We start from the raw sequence: 17,929 nt of genomic DNA, 5'->3' as shown, positions 1-17,929 counted from the left end.
GGTCGAGAACAAAGAACAAGAGAAAAAAGAAGGGTGATGCCGCTCCGCGTTGTTTGTGCGTTTCACCCCCTTGCCACGCGAGCACGCGAGAGGGTGGATTGATCCGCCCGACGCCCGAGCCTCCTCCTCATCCCGTGTCTCACCCGCGCCTCGAGTCGTTCTTCCGTCTCATCAATCCATCAATCCATCAATCAATCCATCATCAAAATCACCGACAACAACGTTCAATACTCTCCTCTTCCCGCCTGAACCCAGCACACGGCGCTCCCGTGCGCAACAAGGATGAGTCTGGCCGGGCAAGACCTTGACGTATATAAAGCTGGCGTGGTGAGGGTCTTTCTCCAATTCAGCCATGGCGATCAATCAACAACTAACTTCAAGTCCTGCCATATACCACACAAACATGAATTACCTAGCTCTCAGGAAATCAACCGCTTCGATCATGCAGCGTCAGTCGATTCATACTTCCTCTGTCACCTTCAGTCAGAGGAGACGGGAACACGATGCTCTTGTTCGACAACTCGGTCGTAAGTAGTTCGGTACATATGCTGCAGATTGATAGAAGCGTAACCTCGCTTATTCTTTCCACCACCGACAGCCAAGTTCAACGACCAGATCATCAATGTCAAGCAGATGGTGGACAACCTCAAGATCTTGCAGGCTGAGAGGACTCTCAAGAACCACCCCGACAGTGAGTCTGATTCGCAGGTTCGATACTACAATCGTGCTCAGCTCACTAGACAGCAAATGGTACCCCTTTTCAAAAGAGGCTGCGTTCTACCGGTGAGTCGCCTGCGACCCACAAAATCAACCACCATTCCCTCGAGGACATTTTCTGATCCCGCTTCCTTTTCGCACAAACCGCAGGGACGCCGTTCGTGACCTCACTCAGGCTTTCCCCCCGGCTACCTACCCCTCCCGTGAAGTTTCCCTCGACAAGGTTAGAGGTGTCCTCTCCGACGAGAACTCGGTAGCATGGCGTTTGATCAGCGGGATGGTCACCTCTGGCCGAGTCAAGGAGATCGATGCGCTCAGCGAAGAGATGCGAGCGGCCATCTTGTTCCATACTGTGCACGGTATCGGACAAGTCAAAGCCAAAGAGCTGTAAGTGTTCGAGTACAGACTATTCTTCTTGTTCTCGCTGACAATTCTTCCGGTTAAATGACGACAGCGCGGCTGAAGGATTCCGATCCCTCGACGAACTGAAGGATATCCCGCATAGGTTGGACAAGTCTCAAAAGGTCAGTCCAGCATGCAACGGTCGGGCTCGAGATACCTTAGGTGCTGACATACATCGTTGACGATGCTTTCGTCTAACTCCTTTAGCTTGGCCTTCAACATTACGAGGTGAGTCGCGCAATAATCTCGGTGTTACATCATCCCCAAATTGACCCTTCTGGATCCGTCTACTCAGGACATGCAATCCTTGATCCCTCGAGAGGAAATCGACGAATTCAAACAACTCTTCTCCGAGGCATTGAAGATTGATCCCGAAAGTCAGTACTTTTCGTCCAAGCCACCCCGATATGAACGCGTTCATCTTCGCTCATACCACCGCGCGCAGTCAAGTTCGAGATCTGTGGCTCCTACAGACGAGGAAACGCTCTATGTTCCGATATCGATATCGTCGCTTGGCATAAGCAAGTCGCGGAACGCTCGACTTTGATCAACCCGATCTTCACGCTAATGCTGACGTCCTTTACGACTCTCTTCCAGATCCTACAATGATCGCAAGTCCAAGAGCAGTGAGACGGGTGCATTGATGGAGCTCGTGTGGGTCGCGCTCCGTAACGCAGGACTAGCTTATGAAGACAAGGCTTTGGGAAAGGGTGGGTTTCCGGCTTTGCTCTGGGCGTTGGCTCGAAACTCCATCTGATCCATGATATCTCGGCCCAGGACCCAAGAAGATCAGCGCTTTGATCAAGTTGCCTAAGGATGGGTCCAAGTGGCGTCAGGTGGACATCAGGCTATCTACTTTGGATTCGCTGCCTTATACTATGCTGGCTATGTCTGGCGACGATACTTTGCAGAAGATATTGCGAAAGCAGGCCAAAGAAGGATTGTAAGTCTCGCGTTTCAGGTTAGAGCTAGTCGTCGGAAGATATTCGAAGCTGACCGCCGCGTTCAATGTTCGCAGCAACTTGACTCTGAATGAGTACGGCCGTCAGGTTCGAGTATGTCCGATTGAGCAAAGCTGACCCAAGCCTGTCTCGCAAACAGATATGAGATGGGTCAGAGGAAGACTGATAGCGTAAGCGCCTCGCTCGGTTCCACTCAACGAGTAAATACTGATCGACCCCGTCTCTTCGCTGCAATCGCCCTGGCACAACAGATCACATCCAGTAAGTTTCGACGGGCCCATTCTGCAGTTTTTTCATCCTTCTACGCCTGTCGAGACTGACTATCCGCATCTCTTCTCGTTTCCTTGGTAACCGCTACTCTCAGCTCAAGCGGTCGAAGGAACCCAGATCTTGGTCAAGGACGAACGCGGCATCTTTGAACACGTCAGTTCATATTTCCCTCTTCTGCTCGTGATTGAGACTGACGACCTGTGCACGCGTAAACAGCTCAAAATCCCTTACCTCGAGCCCGAGCAGAGGAATTACCGAACCTACCAGCACATCATCCCCAGGCACTTCTTCTGAGCACGAGCCGCTTTCCCGCTCGAGCCGATCCCGATTAGGTTTTCCTGCTTTTTCCCTTGCGCTTTGCTCTGTTAGGCTTTCTCTTCCTGCTTCTTGTACTACCCCGTAGACCCTGCTCAGATATCTTGATCATCCCATAGGATTCGCTGTCGCATCCATGCAGGGATTTTGGTGATTGACGCTTCAACCTGCTGCCGCTCAGGTGGTTCGTTAAGCGATGATCTTGTCTTACGGTATGCGCGTATCGTATCTTGACGACCAGTACGATCGTCAGCCGTATTCAATGCAGCTGAAGTCACAGCATCTTCCTTCAGAGTAGCTCAAGCACATCGGTTGAAATCTCATAATTGACACAGGTGGATAACACTTCAGGTTGACTTCTCATTCTCACAAGACATTTCGACACAGCCGTCCAGATGGTATTTCGTACCAGTGACCCTTATGCCATCTTCCGTGGGATTCATACCAGCGCATGTCATCGAAATTCTCAATCACCAACTTCTCAAATATGTCCCCAAAGAACTTCCCGATACAGGAATATCCCGAATATCCCTCAGGCGTCCTCGTCCTTCTCAGGTAGCCCGGTGCGTCGATTAGGTAGGTGCCCATGCCAGAACATTAAGCCGGCTTTCCTGAGCCTTTCTTCAAAGCGGTGACATCTGCGGGTCTTCTTCCAGACCAGCTAAGCGCATAGATCGAAGTCTGACAGGCCGCACCCTCCGGTTACCAAGTGATCCCTCTGCATGTAAAACAAACAGGCCGTTTTGAAACGTTGGAATGCTCGTCTGTCCGCAGACTTGGCAAGCGCGGAATGAAAGGGAATTCTGACGGCTGCCAGAACGCTTTGTGCGTGATGACAGGATCACCATGAGTATGCTGGAATTCGATATTCGGTACATGCCAGAGTATGGTACAAACAGAGTCCGACTCTCACAGTACAGCCCAGATATTCGGACTGAGCCGCTGAGAGGACTCTGTGGTCATTATATCGCCGAGTCGTTTCAAAAGAGGTAGGGCTTTTGTGGAGAACCCTTCGCAGCGCGGATTGAGACTGGGAAGAGGAGGGAGGCGCCAGCTCGAGACTTATCGTCCGACTTCGTGCTCAGCCAATAGCTGCAGCAAGGGAATTAAAAAGGCAACTTCGGATCAGGCAACGCAAACAGGACCGGGTATCGTTAAGACTGACCATGTTGGGGATCCCTGTGGAGATAGGATAGACATGTCCACACCCTCGGCACTTCATCTGCCCTTCTTCTACGTGAATCTTTTGGTGACAAGGCAAGTCGCATCTCGTGAGCTTCTCATTCTACAGGGTTGTCATATCTATATATGACTAGACCAGCGACCACTCACCTCCATCAACACATGATGCAGCTTCTGCAGGAACTCTTCACTCTCTAGTGTCGCCTTGTCCTCTGGCATCTGTTCCGGCAAACTATCCTCCCCTATGCTCCTCGCCGTTTGTACGAGCGCGTCCCATTCGAGTTTGGGAATGAACCGTTTGATGAAATCCAGGTTGGATTCCGCCGGTCGGACTTCGAGCTCTACGTTTTCGAATACGAGGGGGAAGTTATCCTTGGTGCAGTTTTCTAGCAGGGTGAGGGGGTGAGGTTTAGCTCTCGAGGGTCGTTCAGTTCTCGATACAGCTCTGGTACTCACTGACATGGCACGTCAACATGTTGTGAGTTATCAGTCGGACCATCGTAGCAGAAGTGACCCAGAGACGACAAGACTAGGTTGATCTGAAGGTCGTAGCTAGTACCTAGCAGAGGTTTACACGGTTTGCATGTCAAGATATCTGCTCCAGTTCAAATGGTCCCATCAATCGAAATCTTGTGAAGACCGAGCGAAACCGCGTTCGGTCGGTCTACGGCGAGTCTCACCTCAAATATGGGAGAGAGAGAACAACAGCGAGCAAGCAGCAGTGGAATGGAATGTCGACACAAGACATCGCAACTCAAAAGCAGGAAAGTCTGGCCAACCTATCCATTCCGACATACGCTCTACCTGCGGAAAGTCCAGGGAAGATATAGACCCGAGCATTCAGTCAGCGAGAGGGCCAGGAAACAGCGCCGATCAGCCGTGAACGAGCACATTCCGGTCGTTGAACTCAATCACGTCAAGGTCTCGGAGACAGAAACGACCGCGACGAGCTCTGAACTACGTATAGAAGGAAAGACGGGAGATCAAGAGCTAGAAAGACAATTCTCCTTTAGTCTTCGACTATCGGACGACTAGAGGATCGTCCGCTGGGAACTCATTTGACGATCAAAGACACGACATCGATCGACTTGCGCTCGTATCTCCGAGAGACACCAAGCCATACGACCTACATCACGACCCCATTCTCCACGATACCGACGACATAAATCGATCACGCACGGGCCTTAGCTAGGATAATCTCGTCATGTCCAACCCGTATGTCAAAGATACCCAGATCTGGGTGCCTACCGGGCCTTCCGACTGGGTCAAAGGAGAGGTCATCTCACTTGACCAACCTGCCACCGCCGACTCGGAGACTTATGTGACCCTGCGAATCCGATACGGCCCCGAACAAACCGAATTGGAGTATTCTTTCCCACTCGGAGTCCTTACCGCTGCTGGACAGGCGCAGTTTTCTGCTGGAAGCCCGACGGGGACGAGTTCGGCGACACAGTTACCTGGCAAGGACGCGGATGGCAAGCCGGTCGCGCTACCTCCGTTGAGGAACCCTGATGAGTTGGAGAGGTCGGAGGATCTGGCAGATCTGAGCAATTTGAACGAACCTAGTGGTATGTCCAGCGATGAGCGAAAACGCGTGCTGAAAGGTGTCATGCTGACGTTCGAGAATGTGATGATACCACCTCCAGTTCTGCACGCGTTGAAGGAACGATATCAGCTCAGGGATCCTTATACTTATTCCGGAATCGTCTTGGTGAGTGTGAACCGTGTGAACGGATCAACAAAAATCCCCTATCTCATCTCTCTCTACTACGTCATTGTTTAGGTCGCGTTGAACCCCTTTACACCTCTCAACATCTGTGAGTGAGCCGAGGCTGTTCCCAAAAGCGAATTTTAACGATGTCATCATCTCAACACAATCAGATGGACCTGATATGATCAAGTCGTATTCTGGGCGGAAAAAGGGAGATCTTAGCCCTCACGTGTGAGTTGAAGATATTGCTCAGGACCCTGCTGCATGGCTGCTGATCGGCTTGGTCTGCATTCGGGACGGAATAAACAGGTTCGCCATCGCTGAAGATGCCCTGGAGTGCATGCGGAGAGGTGCAGGCGGTGGTGGAGCAGACGCAACGGGTGCAGGGGATCAGACGATTGTGGTCAGCGGTGAATCGTAAGTCTCTACGTTTGTCCCAGGGTGAAGCAGCGCCTGACGGATCAAGCGTCCTCATCGCAGTGGTGCCGGAAAGACGGTCTCGGCCAAGTACATATTACGATACTTTGCCTCGGTTGACGACCCAACGAGGGACAACTCGGCCGCACGGAGACAACGAGGACGAGCTGGAGTTGCAGATGAAGGTGGAATGAGCGAGACCGAGCGACAGATTTTGGCGAGTAACCCGATCATGGAGGCGTTCGGAAATGCCAAGACGACGCGGAATGACAACAGTTCGCGGTTCGGAAAGTACATCGAGGTGAGTCGAGCGTCTGAGGTAGGTCGGTGCTCTAAAGCCTTTATGTTGACGCCGTCATCCGGTTATGCAGGTTTTGTTTGACAAAGAACACGATATCGTCGGAGCTAGGGTGCGAACGTATCTACTGGAGCGGTCCCGTCTCGTATATCAACCAGAAATCGAGCGAAACTACCACATCTTCTATCAACTCCTGGCTGGCGCACCCGAACAGGAGCGGAAAGATCTAGGTCTTGATCGATCGACGGCGGACTTTGCATATCTCGTGGGGGGTGGACCAGCCGCTACGCCGATCCAAGGAGTCGATGACGCTAAAGAGTTCGAGTTGACGCAAAAGGCGCTGAGCACAGTGGGGATCTCGGTCGAGAGGCAATGGCAGATCTTCAGGATGTTGGCCGCGCTTCTCCATCTCGGAAACGTGTCAATTAAAGCGTCGAGGAACGAAGCTACGATCGACTCGGATGATGCAGCGTTGGGACTCGCCACCACGCTTCTCGGAGTCGATAAGGACGAGTTCAGGAAATGGGTCCTGAAGAAGCAGTTGATCACAAGAAGCGAAAAGATCGTGACTAGCTTGAACGCCGCACAAGCATCCGTGGTCAGGGACTCGGTCGCCAAGTTTGTTTACAGCTGTCTGTTCGATGTGAGTTTGGCCGTAGTCGTTACTCGTGGCTTGTCACCGCTGAGACTGACGGTCTGATTCGACCGCAGTGGCTGGTTTCCATTATCAACGAGAGTTTGTCAGGAGGTGGAGCTGCGGACCGGGCTATCAAGTTCATCGGAGTCTTGGATATCGTAAGCATGTTTGTTGATCATGAACATCTTGGCACAAGTTATTCACTCCACGTACGACGACAGTATGGATTTGAGCACTTCAAAAAGGTACCAGATACCGTTGCCGACCAGTCATCATGACATGGTGCTAATTTTTATATGCCGCAGAACTCTTTCGAACAATTCTGTATCAACTGGGCGAACGAGAAGGTGAGCTGCTGCACGGTCGGAGGGACCCGTTGCCATCATGCTGATTGCGACTACCCTTTCCTTCTCAGCTGCAACAAGAGGTGAGACCGTCTCACGAACCCTCTCGTTCAAGAGTTTGTTCACTGACCTTCTGATACACGTCCTTACAGTTCAATGCTCACGTGTTCAAGGCAAGTCTCGCTCAATGATCAGTTTGAGCAAACTGGGTGCTAACCGAAAGACTTCGTATGTTACAAAACAGCTTGAGCAAGAAGAATACGTCCGCGAAGAAATCAACTGGACTTTCATCGAATTCTCCGACAACCAGATGTGTATCGACGTGATCGAAGGCAAAATGGGCATCTTGACGCTGCTGGATGAAGAATCGCGCTTGCCTGCTGGTGCCGATCAGTCCTTTGCCGGGAAGCTATTCCAACAGATCAACAAGCCGGAACAGAAGGACGTGTTCAAAAAACCGCGTTTCAACCAGAACGCGTTCACCATTGCCCATTACGCCCACGATGTTACGTACGATGTCGAAGGCTTCATCGAGAAGAACCGAGACACTGTGCCGGACGAGCATTTGGCCTTGCTCCAGAACTCGTCGAACCCCCTGTTGAAGGATTGTCTCGAAGCAGCACTCGCCGCCGCTGTTGCTGCCAAAGAGAACACTTCTGCAAACGCAGCGCCTGCGTCCAAAACTCCCGCTGTTGGTCCGCCCAAACGAGCCGGAGGCGCTGCGTCAACCAGGAAGCCTACGCTCGGTTCCATCTTCAAGCACTCTCTTACAAATCTGATGGACACAATCAACAACACCAACGTTCATTACATCCGATGTATCAAGCCGAACGAGGCGAAGAACGCCTGGGAGTTCGACTCGGAACAAGTTCTGTCTCAATTGCGGGCTTGTGGTGTGTTGGAGACGATCAAGATCAGTTGTGCTGGTTATCCGAACAGATGGACGTTCGAGGAGTTTGCTGAAAGGTACGAGCGATGTTATCCTCTGCACCCTCTTCCGAAGCCAGCTGACAGATTTTCTCGCAGATACGAGATCTTCATCCCTCCAAGCGATTGGCAGAAATTCCAAGGCTCAAATGACCTTCGACCGATCTGTTCAGCTATCCTCGAAAAAAGCATCGCAGATCAGGAAAAGTATCAAATCGGTCTTACCAAGATCTTTTTCAGGCCGGGCATGGTCAGCGTGCTTGACCGTATGAAGAAGCAACGCCTGGACGCCATCGCTGTTACTGTACAGAAGAACTACCGTCGGTACATTGCTCGAAAGCATTACCAAGCTCTGCGAAATGCTACTATCCGTATCCAGGCATTGGCGCGCGGCAGGTTTGCCAGGCGCCATGCGGTCGAGATGAGGAAAGAAAAGGCAGCGATCACCATACAAACTCTTGGGAGAATGTATGTTGCACGACGGGCGTTCTTGGAGACGCGACAGGCCGTCGTAAAGATCCAGGCTGGTGAGTACAATCTGCATCCTCGTTGATTTTTGTAATCTCGACTCATCCGTTCGACTTGTGACAGCCATCCGAGGACGACAAGCACGCGTCGCGTACCAGGATACCCTCCGCGAGAATGCGGCTATAACATTGCAAAGACTCTTTAGGGGATCGTGAGTGGCATGTTGATTTATGCCGCGACTATCCCTGATCGCTGATGAAGCCGGAGCAACAGGATTGCAAAGAAACGGGCTCAGTCGGATGTACGAAAGGTCGTTCTATTGCAAGCCCTGCATCGTCGCCGTCTCGCCAAGAAGGAACTGGTATCACTGAAAACAGAAGCGAAATCGGCGACCAAGTTCAAGGAGATATCATACAAGCTCGAGAACAAGGTCGTCGAACTGACTCAGACGCTTCAGAAGAGGACTGCGGAACGCAAAGAGTTCCAGGAACGTGTCTCCGCGCTGGAGAGTCAGATACAGCAGTTCACCGCAAAGCAAAGCGAGGCTGAAGCGCGTATCAAGGACCTCACAGCCGAGCTGAAGAAGCCTACCGTGCCTGCGGCACAGTTTGAAGAGCTCGTCGCCGCCAAACAAGAGGTCGACCGCCGGGTGGACGAGGCTCTGGCCCACATCTCTCAACGAGACGCAGAGATAGACCGACTCAACGCGGACCTCGCCGCTCAGCACAAGCTCGCTCAGGAGCAACAGATCGCCTTGGAAGCGGCAACTAGCAGGAATGTCGAGAGTTCATCAGCTGCGTCTGGCATGCAGGACGAGATCACTGCGCTCAAGGAGCAGATCAACCGGGCCAATGCTCTGTCCGCTCTCACGCGAAACACTAGGGTGCCTCAGCCTCCTTCTCCGACCGTCACTCACCTGAACGGTTCCAATGTAGCCTATCGGGGAATGGACTCCCTGCCAAATCTACCTTCTACCGGACGGACGCCCCGTCGACACAGCATGACGGGTGTCCTGCATGATGGTAGCAGTCACCGCACCTCGGCTGACGAGCGAATCTTAGAGAGCAAAAAGGACGCAGCTCAATCGCGAGCCATCTCCATGGCCTTTCCACGAGACGGGCCACCGAATGGGAGAGATTCTCAAGGCTTGCCGGTATCGTTCGAGAACCCCGGCCAAGAAATCATGCGCATGCTCGAGGATGAAGCCGCTCTCGAACGGGACGTCCTACAGGGTCTGATCATGGACCTCAAGATATTGACGCCCAGTCTCAACAATCCGCCCAAATTCAACGAGGTCATGTTCCCCGCGAACCTTGTCAGCCTCATCGTCAACGAAATGTGGAAGTACGGCTTGATAAAGGAGAGCGAAAGGTTCTTGGCCAACGTGATGCAGCACATACAGAAATTCGTCATGGTGAGTAGCGCGGGACCCTACCGATGACCCCGAATGACCCGTTGACCAACGTGCTCGTGTATCGCAGAGCTTCACAGGGGAGGCTATCATCATACCCGGTTTCTTCTGGTTGTCCAACATTCACCAGCTGCTTTCGTTCGTGTGCTTGGCCCAAAGCGACATGCAAGAAGGTGTCGGTCCCGGCGCCGAGGGGCTTGGCCGGTCTTTTGAGTGGTCGGACTATGAAAAGTTGGTAACGGTCGCGAAGAACGACCTAGACAGCCTCGAGTACAACATCTATCACACGACGGTGTCCGAGATCAAGAAACACTTGAGCAAGATGGTAGTACCCGCCCTGATCGAGAACCAAGCTCTGCCCGGTTTCGTCACCCAGGAAGCATCGGGACGATTGCTCGGCCGTCTGATAGGTCAAACGGACAAGGCGCCTTCGTACACGATGGATGATGTCATCAACCTGTTGACCAAGGTGCACAAGGCCATGAAGAGTTATCATTTGGAAGAAGGCGTCATTGGTCAAGTCTTCATCAACGAGCTCGTCAAGCTGCTTGGTGTCAACAGTTTCAACGACATGCTTATGCGTAGAAACTTTGCGTCATGGAAGCGAGGTGAGTGCGCTAGGAGGGTCAGCTCGAGCGGAGTCGACGTGAGCTTATTCGATGAACTTTGTGTCGCTAGCGATGCAAATTCAGTACAACATTACTCGGTTGGAAGAATGGTGCAAGTCGAACGATCTATCCGAAGGGACGCTATCGATGGAGAGCTTGATGCAGGCTACCAAGCTGTTGCAGCTCAAAAAGGTGCGGCTGTTCCCGAACAAATCGACTTCTCGGATGACAGATCGCTCATATGTCAAATCCTGTCCGCCATAGGCTACTGCCGCCGATATCGACATCCTCTTCGATGTCTGCTGGATCTTGTCACCGACACAGATCCAAAAGCTCATTAGCCAGTACCATGTCGCTGAATACGAGGTGCGTGTCGACGTCTCGTATGCATCTAATCGATCTGTGATTGACGCGTTTGAACATTCAGACTCCCATCGCACCCGAGATCCTAAAGATCGTCTCGGGCCGAATCAACACCAACGACAAGGGGGATCATCTGCTCCTTCCACCAGAGTCTGACGAGGCCATGCCGTATGTTCAGGGTCGAGGTTCCGGGCGCTCACAAGTTGATACTGATACGTTTTGGCTCTATCAGTTTCCAATTACCTCCCGTGCGAGACATTTTCGACATAGAGACTTGTGAGTTTGGCGCTTAGACGGGCAATCTTCCCAGAGCAAGTTCTGACCCGGCACATGTTCCTTCTTGTTAGACGTCCCCGCTTATCTGGCAGTACCTCACGTACGCCGACTTGCCATGTTTGCTGTGAGTCTGTCAGATCTTGCTTGTCGTTCCGAATGACGTACTTAAGCACCCCTCTCGATAGGCTTGAGAAACGAATTATTTGGGACGATTTCGCACGCCACTCGCCGTCAACTGAATGACTTTGATTTTTAACGCCCTTTGCATGAGACGTACCCGGCCGAATCGCTGCGGTAGACGATGTATCTATATGGCCTTCATGAATCGTGTAGAATCCGATACAATCCGCGAGACAAAACCATGGGTCACGGCAAGGAACCCTGATTATATGATTGTTTTGCGTACAAGCAAGAGGCAGGTGGGAGTCGAACACCTCGATCCAGACAAGAAAAACAAAATTGACAAGCTCGAGCGAAAGCGAAAGGTTGAAGAAAGCAACAGGACACGAAAGGCTCAAAGCAGGTGCTAAGCGTGTTGTTGAGCAAACTTTGTAAGCTCGTTCAACTTGTCGGTGACGTATTGCTTGGCCCGGATGATCTGTTCGAGCTGGAACATGATTTCTTGCTGAGTCTTTTCCCTCGTCGCGTTGCCACGGTGGATCATCTCTTGACGTCTACACGCGCAAAAGGGCGACAGGTTTTCAGTATGTATCCCGGCGGCGATGATGGATGTAGCGACAGGCGAACATACTCGAAATTGAGCTGCTGGATCTCGGTCTCGACGGCGAGCAGCTCTTGATCGCTCGACATGGACATGGCGCCCACATCCGCCTCGAGCTTGGCCAAAAGTTGCCGTGTATCCTGAGTCTGCACCGATAGTTTCTGCAGATTGCGACGTGCAAGGGACCGTCAATGACTTGGGACATTCCCCAAACCTGGCCGACATGTGTCTTACCTGCTTCTCGGCCTCGGCGGCGCTCTCCAAACTGGCCAGCTTCAACTCGAGCGCCTGCACCTGATGCCGTCGCTGTTCGAGCTCGGAACCCAATCGGTCGAGCTTGTCGTCCCATTCAATCTTTTGGTTCGAATGCTGCCTCCATTCCGTCCTCAGCTGTTCCCCAAACGTCTGCAGACCGGGTCTAATCGATTCCTTGATCCGTTGACCGACGACGTTGACCGCGGTCAAGTCGGACGAGGCCATGTTCACGTCGACGTTGAAATCGATATCGAACTGTTGTTGCACCGAACTCGCGTTCAAACCGATGACGGCCTTGCCGTGCATGTATTTGCCGACGAGGGAATCAATGTCGTCCATCCGGCGTGTGACGGCGATCTCTTGTTCCCCCAACTCTCTCGTCTTTTTATGCAACTCGGCTGACAATTCTCGGATGGATTCACTCAGCGTCGAACGCTCGCTGTTCATCCTGGCCACCTCGTCCGGGGTGAGGTTCTGTTCGGCGACCTGACGTTCGAGCTCGGCCTTGTCCTGCTCGAGCTGCTGGATCTCGGCCTCTGTCGCGCGATTCGCACCATACCTCGTTAGCCGCAGATCACCCATATAACCGATCCCCTCGCTGGTTTGCGACTTACCGACATTGACCAGAGCCTGTCGACCCTGTTCGATCGCCTGTTGATGTTTCCTCGCTTTTTCGCGGTACAGATCGAGGTACTTCAACTGGTCCTGTTTATGCTTGATCAGGTTCATCTCCTTGTTCTTGGCTTCCGTCAGGGGGTTCTTTGGGGCGCAAAATCAAGCATTACAAGCCGTGATGAGCCTCTTTGCGTTGGATCTTGAGGAATCTGAACGGGGGAAACGACTGGCTCACCGGCTCGTGCTTCAACAAGTTCAACTCCTTGTCCGCCTGTTCCTTTTGTTCCGACAATTCCCTCAGGCTCGTTATATCCGCCGCCTCGATCGCCTCTATGACCAACCGAACGCATTCAGTCGATTACAGTATCAGCAATCCTCACCATCGCTTAGACCCTCGAACCTCGACTCTTCTGAAAAGCTCACCAAACCTCTCTGTCAACATCCTCTTCGGCCCCTCAAACTCGACCCCTTCCCCCTCCTCGTCCTGAGCCCACCACGCCGCATAAGCCTCGGTGAAATATTCCTTTTCGAGCCGCGAGACAACGTCGCCGACGTTTTCCGCTTGAAGGTCTTGCGTGGACAAGGTGGAGAGCGGGCGGATGAGCGGGTCGGTCGAAGTGTAGGGGTTGGACCATTGACGTAGGGCCTACAGGTGTTGAGTTGTGACAGATGGTTGGAACAAGATGAATAGGAGTCAGCGATTGTCATGACTTTACAGGTAGTCAAGGAGCGCATTTCAAGCTCGGCGCGCACCTTTGCCAACTCGCTCAACCAGACGAGCATGACCAAGATCGTCGGCCAATTCGTCGGACTCCCCGGTGCTCCCAGTGCCGTCTTGCCCACATCCGTCGGATACTTCAAGTCCTTCAAGACCTGCACGCATTCGGCTTCGAACCCTTTCGCTCCCACTTCCAGACTCTGGGTGTACCCGGACGAATAACCTAGGGCGTCGGGGGAGGTGATGAGCCATTTGAAGATGGATTGGAATTCCTTGGTCGTAGGCGAAATGAGAGTCTTGGATGTGAGAGGGAGGTTGCAACGGGAAGAGAGGAGGTATTCGGAGAGTTGGTCTCGGCATTGTTTTTGAAAGGTTGGGTTACGGATCTGACGAGGGTCGGGGAGGTTGTTGTTGGAAGAAGATGAGGAGAGGGATGCGTGGTGTGGGGTGGAAGACAGAGGGGCTAGGGATTGGCGGCCTGCCGAGGCGAACGAGGAGGAGCGGCGGGCCGTGGCACTGGCGCTGCGAGTCGCAGATGTCGAGGGGTCAAGGATGTAATCGATCGCTATCAGTACTAGGCGAGACGACAGATCTTGATCCACGAAAATGCTCACCTCATGACAGACTGTCTGCCGCCAGGCGTCCTCCCATAGATACCCGCGTCTCCCCTCCCACCGCTAGCCATCAGATCATCCCGTCTTCCACCTTGCGCTTGACCCTGACTGCCCCCTAGTCCGGGCATCATCGTGCTTCGTCGATTCCCACCCATATCCATCCCCATTCCCATCCCACCCATCATCGGCTGTTGAGGTTGTCCCAAACCCATCGAACCCGGAGCCAAGCTCATCCTCGATTGCGAGCCACCCGCACCACCTCCGCCGAGCAAGCTGGCTCGCATGTTGCCGTTTGACCCGGAAGAACGGAGCGCGCCTTGAGGTTTCGAGGTCGAGGTGGGCAGTCGGCTGACGGGGTTCATGTTGGAGATGTTGTTGTCCTGTGCTAGCGTACGTCTACGTGTGTCCATCGTGAGGTGGAATGGTGATGTGGCGAGTGTGAGATGTGAAGCAGAGTTGTTCTTCCTTGCGATTATCCCGAGGGTTGTTGACGATTCGACCAAGTTGTTTACACTTTGGCTGGAGGAGAGAGGGCGACGTGTATCCAAGCCAATCACGTAAAGGGTGACAATCCAGTACGTAAGCAATGCCGGCATTGAGTCCCGCTGCTGATGCACCGCGGACATCCAACCGTTTCCCTTCGATGTCGCGCGTTGACCGAAGCTCTCTCTCATCTCTCAAAAGTTCAAAGCACAGAAACATTTCGATGATCCCGGTCCATATCATCATCATTCATACATCCCATACCATCTCTAGCTTTGGAATCAACAAGCGATACCCCACTCAAAAATAAACTATCATCACCATGTCCGACTCTGTCAAGGTCGAAGAAAAGCCCAAGCTGGAAGATATCACCATGGAGGACGCCACCTCGTCGACTCCCGCCGCTGCGTCGACCGTGTCTGCGGTGGAAGAATTCGCTCCTCAAAAGAACGCCGATGGAGAGTTGATCATCAAGGAACTGCCCGAGGTTTTGAAGGGAAAGAGCGAGGAGGAGGTTGCCGAGGTCAAGAAGGCTATTGTTGAGCAGGGTGAGTCGGCGGGGTCGATATCCAACTTTTATATGCGCGTGTTATTCTCGTCGAGGAGGTATGCGTCGTATGTGATATGCGAGAGTAGGCTAAACAACTCGCACCTCGCCGCTTTTCTACAGTCGAATTCTACTTTTCCGACGCCAACTTCCCATACGACAAGTTCCTGTACACCCTCTCCCTCCGCGACACGCTCGGATGGGTCGACCTCCCCGTCCTCCTCTCTTTCAAACGTATGAAGGGACCTTTTACCCAGGTGTACGGGGACCAGTTCATCATCGGCTGTTTGAGGGAACGGGAAGTCAAGATGCAGGGCGTGAAAGACGGGGCTTCGAGGGTGGGCAGTCTTTGTGTGATCAGCGAGGATGGCAAGAAGATTAGGAGGAGGGAAAAGGAGTTGGTCAAGGATGTCACGGCTTGGGATAGGACGGTCTACGTCGTGAGTCTTGGGCGTGCCCTTGACGGGCTTATACGTTCGACGCTGATTTCTCTCGAACAACCATTTCCTTCTTCATCTCGCTCTTTCCCCCTCTTCTAAACACTTCTCTTTGCGTTTCTTGCAACTCGTTAGAAAGGATTCTCGACCGGCTCCACCCCGCACAACTCGCAAGAACAGCTCGAAGCCTGGTTTAAGCAGTTTGGAAAGATCGACGCCCTCCGAATGCGTAGGGCCGAGCGGGAGTACAGGCCCAGGGGCAAGGAGGAGGCTGGAAAGAAGGAGGACGTGAAGAAGGAGGAGGTCAAGGCAGAGGCCAAGGAGGAAGTCAAGGAGGAAGTCAAGAGCGAGGACAAGCCAGAGGTCAAGGAAGAGACCAAGCCCGAGCTCGGAGCTGGTGACGCGGCGATCAAGGCCGAAGAGAACAAGTCGAGGTCTGACCGAGAACCCCGCGGACTGGGAGAGTTCAAGGGGAGCGTCTTTGCAGAGTTCCACACGTTGGAGGATGCCAAGAAGTTTGTGGCGATGGAGAAGAAGCCGACGTTCCACGGCGAGGAGGTCGTCGTCATGTTCAAGTGAGTTTTCATGTGTGACGGGAAATGATATCGCTCTTCGCTGACCCGCCGATTATTTGTCGTGGACACTACCTGCAGGGAGGACTACGTGACGGGCAAGGCCAAGGAAAAGGGAATCGACCTCTCGACCATCCACCGAGGTACCGGAGCTGGTGGTGGTGCTACGGGCGCCAAGTACAAGTTCAACGCTTTCAGCTTCAAGAACGGAGGTGTCGCATCCGCCGGATCCAGCCGAGAAAACAAGAGGAAGAGGGAGGATGGCGACGACGAGGACCGAGAAGGAAAGAAGGAGAAGAAGGTGGGTAGCGCATATTTCCAAGGTTTGTCAGTCGAAATCGTACTGATCGTGGTTCATCCCGCCCCACAGCCCGTCTTCCTCTACATCGAATACCTCGGCAAGAAGCTCGCCGTCGACCGTGCGGCTGGTACCTTGGCCGATGCGGACGAGCTCGACTACCCCCGACAGACCGTCTTGAAGTTTAGCAACCTGCCCGAGGACGGTGACTGGAAGGAGCTCAAGACCAGCCTCATCGACGGAGGCTTCCCAGAGACGTTTATGAGTTACCCCAAGGGTGCCGCCGCCGGGAGCTTGTGCTTGAAGAGCAACGAGCCGATCTCGGATGAGACGCTCGAGAAGATTCAGGGATTGAAGTTGGAGCTCGGAGGCAACACGGTCGATTGGCGAAGGGCGACTGGTGAGTGTTCCGCTAATTAACCATGACCGTTTGAGCTAGTCGGCTGACGATTCCGGCGATACGACCCGCAGACGAGGAAGAAAAGGCCTTCTGGTTGACCCGGGCCAACTTCCAAGCCAGTCAGGCCGTGCGAAAGGCCGACGCCGAAGATGCCGAAAGAGCAGAACGCAACGCCGAGGCCATGAAGGATGGAAAGCGAGGTGGCGGTGGACGAGGTCGAGGCGGTCGAGGTCGGGGTGGTGGTGGTGGTAGGGGCCGGGGCGGTGGGCGAGGCAGGGGCGGACGGGGCGGTAAGAGGGATTGAGCGCGCAGTTTATAGTTCTCTTGGAATGTGGGTTTTTTAGTTTTCGATCATGTCATGCCGATGTCTTTCGCATTACCCATAGAGCGCAGGGGTTTCTGTCTGGCATATCAATATGCTTGCCAGGTCGACAGCATGTTAGGTATGTCGAACGATGTGATGCCTGATTAGAGACGCCAGGCGGGAACTATGTTCGATCGCAAGATATGGAGTAGCCCTTGCCCTTGCCCTTCCCATATTCTTGACATGTTGGGCGAGCGGGGGCTGAATTCGGGCTCGGGATAGAAGGTGTCGAGGGGGAGGTTGCCGTGGCGCAATCGCGCTTAGGGGCAGAATCGGGATTGGGATCAGGATCAGATATCGACAACAGCATAGCGGCGAATCCTATGCTCGAAGATCAACCTCTCACAAAGCGAACAGCTTCCGTTGTTGTGGCGGTTCTTCGCACATAGCTCGCTGGTTTTGTTTTCCACCTGTAGAGGAATATAGATCATATGTCTTGGCTATGACTGTCTGTGGGAAAGAGTGGATGGTAGAGTATGCAACACAGACAACAAGCAACAGGCCTGATGTTCAATTCACCACGCTCGCTCAAGGAAACTGGGCTCCAGATCTAACTACCTATCTACATGTGGTCTGAGAAGTCTTGGTGCATACTCT

At 53.1% G+C, this 17,929-nt stretch overlaps 5 protein-coding genes across 5 annotated transcripts; 3 read left to right on the top strand and 2 right to left on the bottom strand.

Annotated features, from left to right (window-relative positions):
- Nucleotides 1-403: 403 nt before the first annotated feature.
- Nucleotides 404-2,645, top strand: HD553DRAFT_333676 (uncharacterized protein; the record flags this gene model as incomplete). Its single annotated transcript, XM_046182112.1, has 13 exons — nucleotides 404-527; nucleotides 599-783; nucleotides 893-1,104; nucleotides 1,172-1,241; nucleotides 1,327-1,347; nucleotides 1,415-1,496; nucleotides 1,565-1,694; nucleotides 1,717-1,829; nucleotides 1,897-2,062; nucleotides 2,138-2,155; nucleotides 2,221-2,342; nucleotides 2,446-2,504; nucleotides 2,568-2,645. The coding sequence occupies 13 exons, from the start codon at nucleotides 404-406 to the stop codon at nucleotides 2,643-2,645; spliced, it is 1,380 nt and encodes a 459-aa protein (XP_046039121.1).
- Nucleotides 2,646-3,624: 979 nt separating this feature from the next.
- Nucleotides 3,625-4,431, bottom strand: HD553DRAFT_305107 (uncharacterized protein). Its single transcript, XM_046179112.1, has 4 exons — nucleotides 4,305-4,431; nucleotides 3,999-4,234; nucleotides 3,832-3,909; nucleotides 3,625-3,758 (listed from the first exon to the last, which is right to left on the bottom strand). Exons 1-4 carry the CDS (start codon nucleotides 4,345-4,347, stop codon nucleotides 3,729-3,731), a joined length of 387 nt encoding a protein of 128 aa, XP_046039120.1. The 5' UTR covers nucleotides 4,348-4,431; the 3' UTR covers nucleotides 3,625-3,728.
- A 180-nt stretch (nucleotides 4,432-4,611) lies between these two features.
- On the top strand, nucleotides 4,612-11,667 carry HD553DRAFT_305103 (P-loop containing nucleoside triphosphate hydrolase protein). Its single transcript, XM_046179111.1, has 23 exons — nucleotides 4,612-5,416; nucleotides 5,495-5,559; nucleotides 5,632-5,665; nucleotides 5,730-5,790; nucleotides 5,869-5,976; nucleotides 6,040-6,277; nucleotides 6,348-6,917; nucleotides 6,986-7,069; nucleotides 7,133-7,156; nucleotides 7,217-7,258; nucleotides 7,327-7,338; nucleotides 7,408-7,428; nucleotides 7,500-8,221; nucleotides 8,282-8,709; nucleotides 8,774-8,861; nucleotides 8,924-10,064; nucleotides 10,132-10,669; nucleotides 10,740-10,861; nucleotides 10,934-11,035; nucleotides 11,097-11,200; nucleotides 11,265-11,308; nucleotides 11,380-11,432; nucleotides 11,494-11,667. The coding sequence occupies exons 1-23, from the start codon at nucleotides 5,053-5,055 to the stop codon at nucleotides 11,497-11,499; spliced, it is 4,971 nt and encodes a 1,656-aa protein (XP_046039119.1). The 5' UTR covers nucleotides 4,612-5,052; the 3' UTR covers nucleotides 11,500-11,667.
- Nucleotides 11,668-14,677, bottom strand: HD553DRAFT_347875 (HEC/Ndc80p family-domain-containing protein). The gene is made up of 8 exons (XM_046183331.1): nucleotides 14,232-14,677; nucleotides 13,653-14,139; nucleotides 13,323-13,545; nucleotides 13,135-13,229; nucleotides 12,899-13,043; nucleotides 12,264-12,820; nucleotides 12,060-12,190; nucleotides 11,668-11,982 (listed from the first exon to the last, which is right to left on the bottom strand). The coding sequence occupies exons 1-8, from the start codon at nucleotides 14,639-14,641 to the stop codon at nucleotides 11,835-11,837; spliced, it is 2,196 nt and encodes a 731-aa protein (XP_046039118.1). The 5' UTR covers nucleotides 14,642-14,677; the 3' UTR covers nucleotides 11,668-11,834.
- Nucleotides 14,678-15,353: 676 nt separating this feature from the next.
- Nucleotides 15,354-17,448, top strand: HD553DRAFT_364951 (uncharacterized protein; the record flags this gene model as incomplete). The annotated part of the gene is made up of 6 exons (XM_046184062.1): nucleotides 15,354-15,701; nucleotides 15,834-15,986; nucleotides 16,164-16,273; nucleotides 16,352-16,571; nucleotides 16,641-16,968; nucleotides 17,040-17,448. Coding segments are annotated over 6 exons (1,392 nt in total), but the record flags the coding sequence as incomplete, so codon positions are not given.
- Between the last annotated feature and the right edge of the window lie 481 nt (nucleotides 17,449-17,929).

The sequence above is a fragment of the Filobasidium floriforme genome (assembly GCF_021052385.1).
Source record: "Filobasidium floriforme strain CBS 6241 chromosome Unknown HD553scaffold_3, whole genome shotgun sequence".
Classification (NCBI taxonomy): Eukaryota; Fungi; Basidiomycota; class Tremellomycetes; order Filobasidiales; family Filobasidiaceae; genus Filobasidium; species Filobasidium floriforme.
Note: the sequence above shows the minus strand (reverse complement) of the source record. Positions and strands in the feature narration are given on the sequence as shown.